Raw genomic sequence first — 17630 nt, 5'->3', positions numbered from 1 at the left:
TCCTGGCTTACTTGTGTACTTACTAGGAAATTTAAAAGTAGAATGGGAGGCAGAGTCTTCAGCTTGCATGCCCCTCTTCTCTGTAACCAGCTCCCAGTTATGTTTGGGAGACAGACACTCTCTCTACTCTTAATATGGGGCTAAACATGTTCCTTTTTGATAAAGCATATAGTTAGGGCTAAATCAGGTGATAATGATAATCAGGCCTCAATCCTAAGGTAGGATTGATCCTGCAATTGGCCTAGCTTCTTGTGATGAGTGTTTCTTCTTCACTCACCATGTGTCTTCTGTCCCGTCATCCTCCTCTAAGCTAAACCACTTACGGCAGATGGTTACCCCTCTCTGAATCTAGTTCTGCCAAACATTTCGTCCTCTTAAAGAATAGTTTTGCTCTTCCCGCAGTCACCAAGTACTTGCTCATAGGTGCTTGTCTGATTATTGGGGTTTTTCTCTTTTAACGTAGGCCTCTTACAGTACAAAAAGTCTTGAGGAAACAGTTGTGATAAAATGGAATTATGAGTTATGGATTGGCCTCTCCAGAGTACAGACCTCAACACGAAGGATTGTAGGATCATCTTGACAGAAAACTGGACACAAGGCAACCAAAATCCAAGAAAGAACTCTGAATGTCGTTCGAGAAGCCTCGAGAGCTATTCCTGAAGACTTCTTAAAAGAAATAAGAAGATGGCTCAGTTCCATGTACGTTTGCACTTTTCAAAACATTGCTGCAACCACTTCACATTTTTCTAAAAAGAAATTAGAGCATGAGACTTTTGCATAGCACTATAGATTTTGAGGTTATATAGCATTTCTTAGGATCTGGTGTGAGTATGAAGAAAGTTCTACTCAACAAAACAAGACTGAAGAGGGAAAAATCCAGAACACTGGCAGTATTGTATTAAAAAGAGTTTTACTGTAAAGACTATATTTACATCAGAACCAAAATCACAGTCAATGGAGACCACAGAATACAGTTACAATATTGCCCCCTTCACCACCAACTTCAATCTAAAAGGCATCATTCTTTTTATCCGCTGCAAGGCCATGTGGAGCTCAAACAGGCCAGTGCAAAACAATGCATTTATTAATAGCTCTTGCACAATAAGCCAAAACTACAGTACCATTCTGCTGGTCTCAGTAGGTAAAGTATATTGTGGAAAATTTAGGACATATAGCTCCAGCATAACTGTGATGGACCATGAAGCGGGAATCAGATGCTGCACAGTCTGAAAAAAATCCATTCACTCACGTAGCAAATCCAACAATTTAGCCATTTATCCCTGATGGGAAGCAATCATCCCTTTGTGTTGAAATATCCCCTTTTATCATAAATCTATGCGATTCCAGCCCCAAACTCATCTGAGCTTTCACCAATCCAGCACGCTGTCCAAGTTTAACTATTAACCCATTTTAAATCAAGGAAAAGGCCCCTGTTTCTCCTCACTTTAATGCAACAGGTGTGTATGAGTGAAAAAGCAAAAGAGGAGAATGAAGATTGTCTTTGTGTGCTAAGTGGAAATGTCTGTTTTAAGTTGCGTGTTTCAAATTTAATTTCTAGTCCATCTTGAGGCTACGATAGATGTAGCGAATAAATGCCAATGAGGACCAGAAGGACACGCTGCCCAGCATCAGGGAGAAGACCATCGCTGTGAGCAGGGAGTACCCAAAGAACTCAGTGCTTTGCACCAGGCCGCTCATAGAGGACCGGTTCCTATAGTAGAAAACAGAGTAGACAAAGATGAAGATGCCGGTGGATCCCGTGCTCAGCACACTCCTCCACCACCATTGGTAGTCTTCGCCAGACAGCAGGAAGTAGGTCAGTGCCACAGAGATGCAGGCGCCCACAGACAGGAGAATGGCGAAGACACACAGCAGGATACCGTACAGCGTGTAGTGCTCTCTTCCCCAAACAGTGGCAAAGATGTAGTACAGCTCCACTGAGATGGCACTTAGGGAAAGATTGGATGGAAAACAGAGTTAAAAATCCAAAAATGAGAGGGAGTAATTCTAATAGTTTATTTTACGGAAGCTAATCAATCTAAATTCAGCTTCGATGTATACTTATGTAAATGGTGCATTAAAAAAAAGAAAGAAAAAAGAATGAAGTGCAACAGTTCCCGGATATTTTCCTGTTTAGTTTTAATTACAGGAACATTAGTGAATAGTGAGCAGTGATCTATAAAATATGTGAATGCAAATGAGATGACAATTAAAAAAACAAACAAAAAAATCCACTTTTGCAATAACTGCCTATTATCTTCCTAGGGTCTGGATGATGGGTTTCCCTTTAATAGTTCACAAGTCTGATGTTAATTACTTGTGAGTAAAACCATAAAGTGTTTTATTGTCACCTTTTCTAATCTCTGATTTATGACTACACTTCTACAAATCTCCCCTTGACTAAACACCTGAGGTCAGCTCACCTGAAGGGAAGGAAGCCGCCGATGGCCATGTGCACAATCGTATGTTTGTACCAGGGCTGAGTCGGGATCTGTCTGGGGATGTTACGGGTGCGGCACGGTGCCTGGAAGCTGCCAGCTCGGTTCTTTCCCACAATGCCACCAATGATTGTTAGCGGGAAGCCCACCAGCAACCAAGCGCCCAGCAGCAGGAGCACGGTGGTGGCCGGCAGAGCCTGAGTAGAGCCGCTCCACCAGTGGACAGAGTTCACTACACTCCACGTGAAGAACAGTGGAGCTGGAGGGATGAATAATCAAGTTAATAAAAGAGAAGCATCTAATAATCCATGTAATGTTTCCTTTGAGGGTTGCTAGAAAGCATTATGTCATAAGGAACGTGAACAAAATACTGCAAAGTAAACACAGATTCATGAATAAATAATTTACTGGGTGGATTGTACATTCAACTATTACAACTAAGTTACTTTTATTTACTTTGAGGGTTTTTAAGCTTATATTTAATAACATAGTTGTGAAAAACTGTGACAAAGAGTAGGTTAATGGCATTCAGCACAAAGCCCAACTGGGAAACAAACCAGAGATCAGCTGGTGAGACCATCTGTGCCCACATGGTGTATACCTTCACCATCAAGTCATCCCGCAAAATACTATCAAAATCAATTATATTGATTGTTTAAAACAATTTCGCAAAAGTTAAAAAAAGCACATGGAAACTGACCACATCCAAGTGCAGATATGAGAATGGAAATATCTGACAACTAAATTAGACATTAAGTCTTTAACCTGCCAGCTCCTTTGTAAATGGTCAACATGAGGTTTGAGTGTGGCAGATAACTGTTTCGCATTTCAAAAGTGTTGCTACTTGATAAAAGATACGGTGTGGATGTTATGACTTCAGTTAAATATAATGAACTACGTTTTCTAGTAAAGAAACATGAATGCCAATAATGTAGGATTTTATTAACACCCCCCAGCTTTCTTAGAGGTTTTTTTGGGGAAAGGAAATGAAATCATGAATTGCTTTAAACATCAGAAATACAAACAATCCAATCTGCTATCTGAATATTTTCATGAATAAATTCACAATTAATTTGAAAAATGTTTCAGGAAAATGCCGTAGATTATGTTTAGAGCTGCAAGTACACACCTGACGTTATGCTAATTTCACTAACTCGTCCTTCTTTATCCAGGAGGCCGAAAAACACGCACACCAACCGCGCAGCCTTTGATGAGAAACTGACACATGAACATGTGCTTTTAAATGCCGGGTCGCTTCCATTTTCACTTACCGGAGAAGAGAGATGATGTGAGGATGATGTTCCACACCCAGCGCTGGCCGTTGATCTGTGTGTAGAAACTGCACGAGACGTAGCCTGACACACAGCTGGTCAGAGCATACAGGACGATGGATGCTGAATTGATGGCGCCATGGCGGTGCACATTGAACATTCCCAGCAATGCCATGAGGATTATCGCTAAAGCAAACAAAGGACATATTTAGGTGATTATCACATGCCCTTTATGTATATACAAGTTTCAGGTTTACTCTAATGCTTGGGACAAAGACTGTTGTTATGGGATAGAGGTGCTCAGAAAACCAGAATGCTCAATTTTAAACGGAACAAAAAAACAAGACACCTCACTGGGATTTAACAGGCCAGTGTTTCATTGTGTTTGTGAATTTGAGAGTCAATACTCACCTGTGGCAAGGGTAAGGAACTGAGCCCCAACTCCCAGCACAGCACAGAGCAAGCTTTTGAAAGGAGGAAACCTAAATACATCAGTATGGATGATTTTCCAACCATTGTCTCCTTGGTCCAGATCGTCGCAGCCACCCTCCTCTTCCACATTGTACCTGAAGGTGAAAGCAAAGTATTTTTATGACTGGGAGAACCAAAACGAGAGCAAGAAAAGTCTCTGCTATATTTACAGGTCCAGGAATTGCATACAATTTTGCACATTTAGGCCAAAAAGAAACTACATTAAGGACTAAACTTCAAATTAAAGCTTTTATTTAAACATAGTAGTAAAATGAGAGCTTGGAGACAGAAAAAAACAACAAAAACCCTTAAAGTGTTCAACAGATAAAAGGATATAAAATAAAGAAAAGGAAAATCTCAGATTTTCCTGCACACACATCTCCTGGTTTTACAGAAAATGGTCTGAAAAAGAGAATATCCAGTAAGTTGCTCATTGCTTTGCTTTGAGCTGGCAGGAAGGCAACAGTATCTCAAATAACCACTTGTCACAACCAACGTAGAAGAGCATCTGAATAAAAAACATGTCCAACCTTGAAGCAGATGGGCGTAAAGCAGCAGAACTCCCTTGTGCTACTCCTGTCAGCCAAGAACAGGAAACTGGGGCTACAATCTCAATCAGCTTACCAAAGTCTGATATGAGAAGACTAGAAAAACTGTCTGGCCTTTTGATTTTGGTGTTAACAATGTAAAAGCATGCCTTATATCAACAAATCAGGCTGGTAGTGGTTGGCTGGGAATTGCACCTCCAACCTTCTGTGCTCAGCCAACCCATTATTAAACCACATTAAAGGCACAAAGAGACCTGACATTCTGTTTTGTCTTTTATATTCAAGCAATGCATTATTCACTGTCTTTGCGTCACTTACTCACCTAGCAAAGTCATTCTTAAGGACTCTCATGAGAATGATGATGACGAAGCCAAGAAGCAGCACCACCAGCACCAGTGAGTTGATGATGGACAGCCAGTGGATCTCCAGTGTTTTGGGGAAGAACGAGTAGTCTCTGAGACGCTCGGCTCTCCGGGAATAGGGCAGAGATGATTCAAACCAGTGCACGCTGTAGGTATGGGTCACCGTCAGGCTGCCTCCGCCTACTCCGACACCCCCCACTGCTGCACCTGCCCCCTCCTCTAAGGGAACAGGCTTAACATCTTTTACTGAGACATTGGCGAAGATCACATAGTCGCCGTTGTACTCAATGTTGAAATCCAGGTGAGTCCACAAACCCACCTGATAGAACAGAAAAGAGGCAGGAGGAGTTTAGAAGTAGGAGGCATGATGCTTAGCTTGGTTTACCAAAAGCTTAGCATATCAATAAAACATTTCTATAGTTTCTACCTTGTGGCTGTGAGGCAGGAAACCACTCTCCTCTATGTATCCTACAAAACCCCAAATTGGAATATCGTCCAGGACAAATTCAAAGTAGTACAGCTCCTCAATGGCCTCACGAAGCTCGTCCACCTACCAAGGAAAAAAACAAGCACCAACAGTTAACAGATGACATATTTTAAGCAGTAGTTGTTGTCATTGTTTGTTCTAATATGATGGGATCACTGTTTTTTGTCCTTGTCGATATACATGGTCTAGAAATAGTGTCTCTGTATGTTGCTATTAACTTGTATGTAACATTAACCTGGCAGAGAGTCTACAGATGGAAATTAGCCAAGGGCTATAATGTGGCACATTTACATTTGTTAAAATATTCATTAATATGTCCCTCTTTTTTTTTCATTAGAACAAGGTTGTGGCCTCACATAATGAAACAGCTGTGCTAAAGTTGTACAGATGTTTATATGTGAAACTGCTATTTTACAGACTTCAAGGTTCAGCATACAACAAAGTACAGGTGTAACAGCAAATATCAAGAGGGATTAGATCCTGATACGGATACATGTATCCAAGGTAACAAAGGATGAAAGACTTCCATGAAATGCAAAAACCCCCAAAAGTTTTAGTTTTATTATCTTATCCAGGAAAAGAAAAAATAACTGCTACAGACCAGCAGATCTAAAAAGGAAATCCGTTTGCACATAATTTCTGGCCACTTTGAGAATTGCCTTGATTTCTATTAAACAAGGTCCAGGAAACATTCTTCAGAGATTTTGAGCACAGTCAATGCCATGTTTATTTAAGCTTTGTGACATGGTTTGTTAACCTCCTTGAAGCAGAAGATGGTACACGGAGGTGGTCAGCCAGTTCTGACTCATCAGACCAGGAAACATTTCTCCAGTCTTTGGTGAGCCTGTGTGAACTGTAGCCTCTGCTGTCCTGACAAGTGCTGTAGCCCATCCACTCTACTGTCATTTTATATCTCTTTTGCATACCTTGGTTGTAGGAGCCATTTTTGGGTTAATACCCCATGTTGCCGCTAGAGGTCACCTTTTTCAGTTTTCCGTATGGGAAACTCGAGTTGAAGAGTAGAATAGCATTTTTGTTTCATTTGTAAGCGGTGCTGGTCAAAGCTTTCAATGTTTGCAGTTTATTACCAACCAGTTTTCTGATGTTAAGCATGTTAACTATTACAAATTTACTTATGTAAATACCTGTTTTTCTGAAAGAGTGAGCTGGCAGAGAATTGTTTTCTCCACGTTCTTTTTGAAGCGGATGTTATATAAAGACTCAGCCATTCTGTCACCATCCAGCACTTCTCCCAGGCTCAGAGATTTATGATGCACCTGATGAAAGAAGTATTAGCATTTAATATACAGGATGTTTAAAAAAAGTGCCATATTAGTTGATCATAATTCTGAGAGCAGTTATTTTAAAACTACCAGCTAAATAAAAATCAACACAATGTTACTCCTGCCTTTAAAATGCGGGCTAAACTGCTACCAACACAATCCAACTTCCAATAATGACTTTTCCCTTAAACCTGTGAGCCATTAAATAAACTAACAACTTAAAGAAAAAGCTTGTGTTTTGGTGGAATGTGAGAATTCCTAACAACAAATCAGTTACACAAAATTATTATTATTACTCTTATGTTTCAAGATGTCATTTTCTTTATCACATTTTTACAAGAAAATGCCATGATCTTTCTATAAAAAGACACTTCTTTACTCAACATGAATTAATACGTGTTTCCAGATTTTTTGGTTGGGAGTAACACTTCACCTCAATTATCACATCCTCACGTAGAAACAAACAGATATGGGATAAAATATAACATAGTAAAGTCTTTTCTTTGGACTCTGAGATAAAAAATATGTTCACAGGAACTGGAGATGTAAGCCCTGAGATTTAGATATTATCATTACACTCTCATCTACATGTCTCCAGTTCCTCTGTTTTGTTACAACAGACCAACACCACGCAGTGACACAGAACTAACACTGACCTTCTCCGGCCTGCAAACAGGCAATGTGTAATAGTGATATGTCTCCTGGGGGTTATGATAAGGGCCCACTTTGTTGACATAAAGAGTCACATTGTCTCCAATCTTGTAGCCAAAAGCCCAGCCTAAGAACAAGAACAGGATCAAGACAGAGTGCAGCACCATCATCCTCTGACAGCCACCTGACGTGCGTCCTGTTCCACGACACATGGCCCCTGTTGAAAACACGACAGCTTATCAGTTCAGGTTCATTTTAAGCTAGCCTGTCTCTCACTTTTGTGCACTTCAAATGTGGCACGTAATTATCTTAACGCAGACAGGTAGAACTGCACAATTTTATGCAACGTCATTCCTGCGATGCTTCAACAAACACAGCAGAAAATGATGAAACTGGCTCAAACACAGATGCTGTGTAACCACAGTGAATTGCAATGCATTTCATCAGTTTCATCAGCCCAAAAGAGGGTTTGGAATCAAATAAGCACCGTCAATTTCTGTATGTTGGAGTTTACAAGAGCAAAAAATAAGTAACATTGCTCAGAGCTTCAGTTTTCATCCAGGTGCAGAGTTTCAGAGTTGCTTTCAATTTCAAAGTATATTAGACAAACATTAGTGTTCATGGTATGCTTAACTTGCATATGAACATGTATTAAGTTTGTGTTGGAATGGTGACCCATTATGATACAATGCCACACCTCCCCTTTCATTTCCATACTCTACAAAGCACACAAATGTGTCCCTATCAACTACATTTCCTGAAAAACAACAATCCTCACATTTTTTATGCAAGTGATAGAAAGAGAACTTCAGAAGGGCGACCTAAAGTTATTGCTGATGTGGCATTAGTGTTGAATTTCACAGCAATGCAAATTTGGTCTGAGTGGTAAAGTTGCAATGCCTTTGACATACGCCAGATCACTTTTTGATCGTCCCCTGTGACGAACTAAAGAGTAGCGTCACAGCTCTATGCACATCTGAACTTTTTACTAATTACAGGACTACATAAGAAGCCCATAAAGTATTTAGAAAGACTCAAGCCAAAAGAGTTAAATCAGTTGAATGAATAATAGCAGCAAACAGGCAGAAATGCCTCACACAGTGAGATAAGTAATAGTATATACAAGAACTGTAATAAGCAGTAAGAGCAAGGTCGCAACACTACAAGTTCTGTCCTGTTTCTGTGGACAGCTGCATGCTTATAATCAAAGGGGGCCTCCTTAATTTAGGTAAGGCAAGCGATTCATCCACATCAACACTGTTTTACTCCAAATTAGCACATGCTCGCTAAAAAAAAAAGACTACAACAACGAAATCAACACAGTCGATCTACCGTTCTCTCCGTCGTCAGTCCCGATTCTCCAGATCCAACGAAATCTGTCTGTCCGCCGGCTTCCTTGGACTTCAGGCCCCACTAGGCTGCTCTCTTCTCCGCTACACTGGAGCTCAGTGTAAAGATTCAGCCTTACAGCCGAGCATCTTGGAAATTCTTGATACTTTGTGTAAACGTAATATCACTACCTTCATATCCGGGTACACTGAGTACTTTTATTCACACATGGGCTAGTGTGGAAGAAGAAGAAGAGCTCCGACTCCACGTCACCTTACAAAATAAAAATAACGACGACTCGGCTGAGTTTTCCGGATTGGGCGGGGAAACAAGAATACACCTGAAATGTTACCGGTTAATCCCAGCCGGTGACAAATTTCACTCACAAGCAATGTAAAATGAACGTGGAGTATTTACGGTCTTTAACGCCTCTGGAAATTATGAACTAAAAGGTAGGAGTTCGCAGCTTTCGACGGTGTTATTTTTCCCCCTTTTTCCAATAAACCGGATTTCCTTCAACGGTAAATAACCAATCAGTGCCTTCGCGGGTCTTCCGTGTCGGAACTCAGGCCTGATTAATAAACCCTGCACTATCGATGCACGGGTTTTAGGAGTACCTGGAAGTGCGGCGCTCGATAGATCGATAGAAAATGCCTGCTATTTGATTTCCCGCGAAACAGCCACAGTTCCTCGCGCTCTAGGACGTGGAATAGCTGCACGAGCTGACGCGTTTTACTAAATTGGTGAGTCCGTTGTAAATGTTAACATTATATAACCTGAAAGCTAGCTTTGATAATAGATGGCTGCATCCTATGGCATTTTCATTGAGGTCAGCTGGTACACACTAGTAGATCAAAGTCAGGACACATTTCTGCTCTCCAGTTTGCTTACATGAACCCGTCGATTTAAAGATCATTGTAAATTCACAAACCTGGCACACACATTGCTGAGAGATAACAAATGACGCGGAGCTCGTCTTTTAATTGACACGAAGCCTCCGTTAAAAAAAAAAGGTTCGTATTTGTAAATGACTTGTACTGTGACATCATTGTTTTCTCAAGCTTCTGCAGACCTGTACCAGTGATGGGGCCTTTGTGAAATGCAGCTGGGATGGAAATGACACAGCATGTTAATCCAAGAGCTTCACTCTCTCTCTTGTTCTCAGATTTTCTGACACAATGGGAATACACGGACTTGCCAAGCTAATTGCTGACCAGGCCCCTGGTGCCATTAAAGAGCAAGACATAAAGAACTTCTTTGGTAACTGTTCCAGAATACACTCCTTATACATAAGTGATGCTTGAGTGTCGGTCTACCCTCAGTTTGTTGTAACATACAGTCTGTATGATGCATGATGGAATGCTAACTCTTTATGTCATTGTTGAACAAGCACCTCTTTTCACCTCCTATAGGCAGGAAAATTGCTATTGATGCCTCTATGTGCATCTACCAGTTTCTGATTGCTGTGCGACAGGATGGTAACGTTCTACAGAACGAAGATGGAGAGACAACAAGGTACTGCTGCAACAATAAACATTTAAAATTGAATAAGAAGACCTAATTGTAGATCCTTTGCAGATGCAGTAGTTCCTCTGTTGAAACTTAGTGATTTGTAGCTCAGGTCTGAACACACAAGAATGATATTTGCCTTTACTCCTTTCTTCAAGCCACCTAATGGGAATGTTCTACCGCACCATCCGCATGTTGGAACATGGAATCAAACCTGCGTATGTGTTTGACGGCAAGCCCCCACAGCTCAAGTCAGCAGAGGTGAGTAAGGATTTCCTCTGCTCCTCACCCATCTGCAAATGGAAACATTTGTTTTCAGTGCAGTGGATTTCTGTCACTCATTTATGTCAGCAACTCCTTACGTGCTCCGTTTCATACTGACAGCTCTCTCTTATTCTGCTTGTGTCTTCATCTTCTAGCTTGAGAAAAGAGGGGAGAGGAGAGCCGAAGCTGAGAAGATGCTTGCCCAGGCCCAAGAAATTGGTAAAGACTTTTGGGGGGGTGTTGGTCAAAGAGTTTAAAGTCAGCATGGTTTGTTGGAAGTTGCTAGTTTTTAAACCAAACTTGAACTTAGACTATATCACAAGTATTATGGGAAAGTCTGTGAACATGTTTTCCTTTGGGCATGAAAGTCTACCGTAATTGTCGGGCTACTTTTTGCACAAGCTTTGAACCCTGCGACTTTTAGTCAGGTGCGACTAATGTATGTACAAAACAGGATTTTCCCCTGATTTTAGCTCGTGCGGCTAATATTCAGGTGCGTTTTGTAGTCCGGAAAATACAGTAATTGGATTTTATTCTCTCTCAAACCAGGGGAGCAAGAGAACATTGACAAGTTCACTAAGCGTCTGGTTAAAGTCACCAAGCAGCATAATGATGAGTGTAAGAAGCTCCTGACCCTGATGGGAGTGCCTTACATTGAGGTGAGATTTCTATTTCTACACATTTTTGTGGCATCAAGAATATTTCCACACTTATTACACAGTTTGGAGACGTCCCTCCCATGAATGATTTGTGTTTTAGTGTTTTTACAATATAACAGGCTTCTTATCCTCTTACCCATACCAAGTTACAGTTACACAGTCCAGCTGGGGTCAATCACAGGGAAAGACAGAAATGTAATGAAATTATGCCTAAAGCTTAAAAATATACATGAATTGGGATTCTGCATTGCAGTTTGAGGTAGTTGTATTAAGACAGATTGTGTGTATCATTCTGTTAGATGTAATTTTATTTATTTATTTTTCATTTCCTTAAAGGCTCCATGTGAAGCTGAGGCCAGCTGTGCTGCTCTGGTTAAAGCAGGGAAGGTGTTTGCCACAGCAACGGAGGATATGGACGGGCTGACCTTTGGGACAAACATCCTTCTCAGACATCTCACGGCCAGTGAAGCAAAGTATGAACTGGTATCGCCTTTGACAGAGATATTAGCAGAGTGGAAATGACTTAAAGCTGTTGCCTTAATTCTACATCAGATTTATGTTTACCATATGAATATATGTGTATATGAGATGGTTTAAATGAATAAGTTCATGCTTAAAATTCATAAATTTGAACCAAGTTTCGAGGTTTTAGGATTTGGTAGTTTGATACCCACTATAGCAGCATAAATAGTAGTCATTAACTATAAGCTGTTCATTATTGTTTCAGGAAACTTCCTATTCAAGAGTTCCACTTCAATCGCATCCTGCAGGACATCGGCCTCACCAATGAACAGGTACATTTTTTTTCCTGACTTTTACAAAAGTTTATATAAATAAGTTTCTCTTTAAATCTGAAGCACTTCCCGTGCTTCTCTCATGATGACACCACTATCACCTGGTGCGTGTCACCATCCTGTGCTGTTTGTTCAAAGATTTGTGGTGGTACTCTCCTGGCTATCAGATGTTTGTGCTGTGGAGCTTTAAACACAACATTAATCTCAGTCTTTCTTGCCATTTTCTCCTTCCTGTACTCCATCCCAGTTCATTGACCTGTGTATTCTGTTGGGCTGTGACTACTGCGGCACTATCAAGGGGATCGGCCCAAAGAGAGCAATCGACCTCATCAAACAGCACGGCAGCATCGAAGAGATTCTAGAGAACATTGATTCCAATGTAAGTTAAAGGTTGCTGTAGTCTGTAGTGCAGGTCAGCTGAGCGAGGTGCTGGTTCTGATTCTGTGTGTGCGCAATGCTTGTCTTTATGCAGAAGCACCCTGCTCCAGAAGACTGGCTGTACAAAGAAGCCAGGGGTTTGTTTTTGAAGCCAGAAGTGGTGGATTGTTCTACAGTGGAGCTGAAGTGGAACGAGCCGGATGAGGAAGGACTGATCCAATTCATGTGCGAAGAGAAACAGTTCAGGTGAACTAAATATTGACTCATTCTTATCTTCTGCTTTACCTATTTACTTAGTTTGACTGAGATGATCTGTTGTTGCTGTGACTTTGACTACACACACTTTTTGTTTAATGTTTGACCACTAGGTGGCACTGTTGTCTCTGTACATGAAGTGTTTCTGGCGTCTTTTGCGTTCAATGGTTGATCATCTGCCTCCATCCAATCCTATCATCCTCCTGTCAGACAAACCCAGTGCATGTCCTCCTTTACTACAAACCGGATTCCAAAAAAGTTGGGACACCAAATACATTGTGAATAAAAACTGAATGCAATGATGTGGAGATGGCAAATGTCAATATTTTATTCAGAATAGAACATAAACCACGGAACAAAAGTTTAAACTGAGAAGATTTATCATTTTAAGCGAAAAATATGGTGATTCAAAATGTCATGGTGTCAACAAATCCCAAAAAAGTTGGGACAAGGCCATTTTCACCACTGTGTGGCATCTCCCCTTCTTCTTACAACACTCAACAGACATCTGGGGACCGAGTTTCTCAAGTTTAGAAATAGGAATGCTCTCCCATTCTTGTCTAATACAGGCCTCTAATTGTTCAATCGTCTTGGGCCTTCTTTGTCGCACCTTCCTCTTTATGATGCGCCAAATGTTCTCTATAGGTGAAAGATCTGGGCTGCAGACTGGCCATTTCAGTACCCGGATCCTTCTCCTACGCAGCCATGATGTTGTGACTGATGCAGAATATGGTCTGGCATTATCTTGTTGAAAAATGCAGGGTCTTCCCTGAAAGAGATGACGTCTGGATGGGAGCATATGTTGTTCTAGAACCTGAATATATTTTTCTGCATTGATGGTGCCTTTCCAGGCATGCAAGCTGCCCATGCCACACTCACTCATGCAACCCCATACCATCAGAGATGCAGGCTTCTGAACTCAGCGTTGATAACAACTTGGGTTGTCCTTGTCCTCTTTGGTCCGGATGACATGGCGTCCCACATTCACAAAAAGAACTTCAAATCGTGACTCGTCTGTCCACAGAACAGTCTTCCATTTTGCCACACTCCATTTTAAATGATCCCTGGCCCAGTGAAAACGCCTGAGCTTGTGGATCTTGCTTAGAAATGGCTTCTTCTTTGCACTGTAGAGTTTCAGCTCGCAATGGTGGATTGTGCTCACTGACAATGGTTTCTGGAAGTATTCCTGAGCCCATTCTGTGATTTCCTTTACAGTAGCATTCCTGTTTGTGGTGCAGTGTCGTTTAAGGGCCCGGAGATCACGGGCATCCAGTATGGGTTTACGCCCTTGACCCTTACGCACAGAGATTTTTCCAGATTCTCTGAATCTTCGGATGATGTTATGCACAGTTGATGACGATAACTGCAAAGTCTTTGCAATTTTTCACTGGGTAACACCTTTCTGATATTGCTCCACTATCTTTCTGCGCAACATTGTGGGAATTGGTGTTCCTCTACCCATCTTGGCTTCTGAGAGACACTGCCACTCTGAGAAGCTCTTTTTATACCCAATCATGTTGCCAATTAACCTAATTAGTGTTATTGGTCTTCCAGCTCTTCGTTATGCTCAAATTTACTTTTTCCAGCCTCTTATTGCTACTTGTCCCAACTTTTTTGGAATTTGTTGACACCGTGGAATTTTGAATCAACATATTTTTCCTTTAAAATGATACATTTTCTCAGTTTAAACTTTTGTTCTTTGTCCTATTTATGTCCTATTCTGAATAAAATATTGACATTTGCCATCTCCACATCATTGCATTCAGTTTTTATTCACAATTTGTTTAGTGTCCCAACTTTTTTGGAATCCGGTTTGTACATCTATGAACCACCTCTGTGCTTCTCCTCTTTTCCTCCTGCCTGATGCCTCCACTTCTTTAAAAAAAGAAAAAGATATTTGATGTACAGTGTGTTCATCTTGCAGGTTTATACATTTTTTTTGCCTGTTAAATATGTGAATGAACATGATCATAGGATAAAGTGTAGCTTTTATTTATTTTGTGTATGTGTGTGCAGTGAGGACAGGATCCGCAACGGCTGTAAGAAGATTGTGAAGAGCAGACAGGGCAGCACGCAGGGACGTTTGGACTCTTTCTTCACTGTCACTGGGTCTCTGTCGTCCAAGCGAAAGGTACATGTCAGAAAACTATGTTACTGAGTGTGTGTTCCTTTTTTTTTTGTTTGGTTTGTTTTTCTGTGTCTAAAATCCTTTCTAGTTCTCTTGTAACTATAAAAAGCAGGCAGAAGTGTTTGACTGACATATTTAATTTAGATCTCGTTATAAAAACAGGAAACTGCTGCTGTAAAGACTCATTTCTTTTCTTAGTCCTGACACTTTCTATATTGCTTTCTTTGTCTTTGTCAGGAACCTGAGATTAAAGGATCAGCAAAGAAAAAGCAGAAAACTGGAGCCACACCAGGCAAATTTAAGAAAGCCAAATAGACTGAATGTATCCATAAATTAATCTGAGATGCTATTGTGATGAGTGATGTTTGGAGTTAAGACAAAAGGAAACTGCTACTGTTACTTTTTTGTAACTTTCTGTTGTATCACCTAACGAAACCTGAGCTAGCTGTATTTTAATGAGTGTTGGACATTTTTATTTCAAGTGTTGGAAATAAAAAATCTTTTTTTGTAAAGATCCTCATTTATTGCCCTTTAACAGTACTGTGCAAAAGCCTGAAACTTCCCCTCTTATCTCTATATTTTGCTACCAATGAGCTAGCCAATAGTTCTCCAGACTTCCCTAATGTCTTGCAAAGTTCTGTTGGTTTTTTTTTTTTGTCCTCTCACTTTCAGTCTACTCCTTGCATCCAACCACCAGGCAACGTGGCAAACGACTAATTTCAAACTTTGCAACAAGGTGATTTCCAAAAAAAAATGCTGTTCTATGGCCATGATACAAAGAGCTATTAGGCGAAAATCTGGCATGGTTCATCCATCGACGAAGTGTCATCAGAAATTGACTCCGGGAGAAAAGGATAAGCTCTGCCAAATTACAGATGGCAATAGGTCTGATGGAGTGATGCCACCAAATTTCCAATTTTTGGTTTAAGTATTCAGCATAATCCAGCAGTGAGTGTCCATATCTGTACACATCTGTAATACATGGTGATGGCCCTGTTATGGTTTGGTCTATTTTAGCCAGTGGTGTCGGGGATCTTGTTAGAATTGGCAGAATTATGAATGCAGAAACTTAATGTCAGATTTTGATTAACCATGTAGTTGCATCTGATTGTCAAATCTTAAATTTTCAGCATGACAATGATCCCAAACACACTGCCAATGGATTAAAACACTACTGGCCAAAAGTTTTAGACCACCCCAATGTTTCTAGTTATTTATTGCAGTTCAGGTCATACAAGTCCAATTAATAACTTGAAATGGTAAAAAGTTAAGTGGACTGCCAAAGGGGAAAAAGAAAAGGTTATCTAAGATTAGCTAAAACTGAAAAAGAATGTACATTTCAGAGTTATAAAAAAATTCCTTTTCAGGGAGCACAACATTTTAAGCTGATCTGTAGCAGTGGAGGTTGATCAAGCCTTAAAAGCTGGTGCTATTAATTCCTACAAGTGTTCCAACTTTTCTGGATTACTCACCCCCTCTGTCTGCAGAAAAGCAGTGTTGGAACACACTGTGGTAGTACCATACCCTTGTGAACATCAGTTCAACAGTGTTTTACTGCAGAAAGTAGTGAGTTACTAAAAAAATGTCAAGAAATAGGCAACTAACAATAGAATTCAAGCTTCAAGCACAACTTAATAGAGGTCATAGTAAGCAAGTCTCAGCTCAACTGCGAAGAGAAGACTTTGAGCTGCAGGTTTGACAGGACGAGTTGCAGCAAGAAAGCCATTGCTAAGAATAAGACAAAGATGCTTTTCTGGGCCATGAAACCGCCACTGGACTAATGAAGACCTGACTGGACTGATGAATCAAAATTTGAAATCTTCGGTTCATCACGCAGGATCTTTGTACGCTGTCGAATAGGCGAAAGGATGATTGCACAGTGTGTCGCATCAAGTTTCAAACATGGAGGAGGAAGTGTGATCATCTGGAGTTGTTTGGCTGGATCCAGGGTTGGTGAATTGTACATGAGAGGCATCCTGAACCAAAATGGCTACCACAGCATTCTGCAGCACCATGCAACACTCTGGTAAGCGCCTAGTTGGTCAGCAAGATAATGACCCAAAACATAAGTCCAAGTTATGCCAGAACTACCTCAGGAAAAAAGAACAAGATGGTAAGGTTGAAGACATGGAGTGGCCACACAGTCTCCAGACATGAACTGGACAGAAGAGTGAAAGCAAAGCAACCTACAAATGCTACATATTGATGGGAACTTCTGCAACAGATATGGGAAGAGCTTTCTGAAGAATATTTGATTTCTATTATAGTAAGAATGCCACCGGTGTGTTCAGCTGTTATATCTGCCAAAGGTGGCTACTTTGATGAGTCAAATGTTTAGAATACATTTTGGTTTATAGATAACATAAGATAAACCTTTATTAGTCCCGAAAGTGGGAAATTTACTTGGTCATGGCAGAAAGTGGACAGTATAAAGTTAAGAGCAGCAAAAATTAAGAAAAAACAAACGATCAAATCAATTTAAATGAAATTAAAAAAAATACTTTGTCACAGGCAGTGGAAAATAAAATGTTCAAATGTACAGTCTAAAGCATGTACCATGTAAAATGGAATATAAATATGGACATGTGTATTTTAAGAATATAAATGTATGTATGGAAACTGAAAGTAAGACTAAATGTAGACTTGTGCAAGTCGTATACATGTATACAGCGAGCGTATGTGTATATATACACAGAGTGGATGTGTAAATAAAATGAGAACATTGTAGATACACACACACACACTTGCACATTCAAAATTGCACATTCTGACCAAGCAGTAATAGCTTCACCCAAAAATTGCA

At 40.4% G+C, this 17630-nt stretch overlaps 2 protein-coding genes across 3 annotated transcripts; one reads left to right on the top strand and one right to left on the bottom strand.

Annotated features, from left to right (window-relative positions):
• Positions 1-899: 899 nt before the first annotated feature.
• tm9sf1 (transmembrane 9 superfamily member 1) lies at positions 900-9349 on the bottom strand. The gene is made up of 9 exons (XM_006809498.3): positions 8844-9349; positions 7517-7728; positions 6723-6854; positions 5518-5640; positions 5051-5409; positions 4121-4275; positions 3710-3895; positions 2424-2697; positions 900-1948 (listed from the first exon to the last, which is right to left on the bottom strand). Exons 2-9 carry the CDS (start codon positions 7721-7723, stop codon positions 1555-1557), a joined length of 1830 nt encoding a protein of 609 aa, XP_006809561.1. The 5' UTR covers positions 7724-7728; positions 8844-9349; the 3' UTR covers positions 900-1554.
• Positions 9350-9476: 127 nt separating this feature from the next.
• On the top strand, positions 9477-15328 carry fen1 (flap structure-specific endonuclease 1). 2 transcript variants are annotated; one of them, XM_087845608.1, is made up of 12 exons: positions 9477-9583; positions 10006-10100; positions 10253-10355; positions 10508-10610; positions 10769-10832; positions 11163-11272; positions 11609-11745; positions 12000-12066; positions 12314-12445; positions 12539-12690; positions 14716-14830; positions 15065-15327. In XM_087845608.1, exons 2-12 carry the CDS (start codon positions 10019-10021, stop codon positions 15140-15142), a joined length of 1143 nt encoding a protein of 380 aa, XP_087701734.1. In that variant the 5' UTR covers positions 9477-9583; positions 10006-10018; the 3' UTR covers positions 15143-15327. The 2 variants fall into 2 exon arrangements, with proteins under 2 accessions (XP_087701734.1, XP_087701735.1); XM_087845609.1 differs by lacking the exon at positions 9477-9583 and adding an exon at positions 9594-9853 and having other exon boundaries at positions 15065-15328.
• Positions 15329-17630: the final 2302 nt, after the last annotated feature.

Source organism: Neolamprologus brichardi, chromosome 9, assembly GCF_056152115.1.
Source record: "Neolamprologus brichardi isolate AB-2024 chromosome 9, ASM5615211v1, whole genome shotgun sequence".
NCBI classification, from domain to species: domain Eukaryota; kingdom Metazoa; phylum Chordata; class Actinopteri; order Cichliformes; family Cichlidae; genus Neolamprologus; species Neolamprologus brichardi.
This window is presented reverse-complemented; position numbering and strand designations above follow the sequence as displayed.

Bases quoted from the DNA above. Each gene is read 5' to 3' on its own strand.
- tm9sf1 (XM_006809498.3), bottom strand. From the start codon at position 7,723: ATGTGTCGTGGAACAGGACGCACGTCAGGTGGCTGTCAGAGGATGATG. The intron at 2,698-3,709 runs GTAAGTGAAAAT...TCATCCCTCCAG, and splicing joins CACATCATCTCTCTTCTCCG to CTCCACTGTTCTTCACGTGG. The intron at 1,949-2,423 runs GTGAGCTGACCT...TCTTTCCCTAAG, and splicing joins GGCGGCTTCCTTCCCTTCAG to TGCCATCTCAGTGGAGCTGT.
- fen1 (XM_087845609.1), top strand. From the start codon at position 10,019: ATGGGAATACACGGACTTGCCAAGCTAATTGCTGACCAGGCCCCTGGT. The intron at 10,101-10,252 runs GTAACTGTTCCA...CACCTCCTATAG, and splicing joins AGACATAAAGAACTTCTTTG to GCAGGAAAATTGCTATTGAT. The intron at 11,746-11,999 runs GTATGAACTGGT...TTATTGTTTCAG, and splicing joins CTCACGGCCAGTGAAGCAAA to GAAACTTCCTATTCAAGAGT.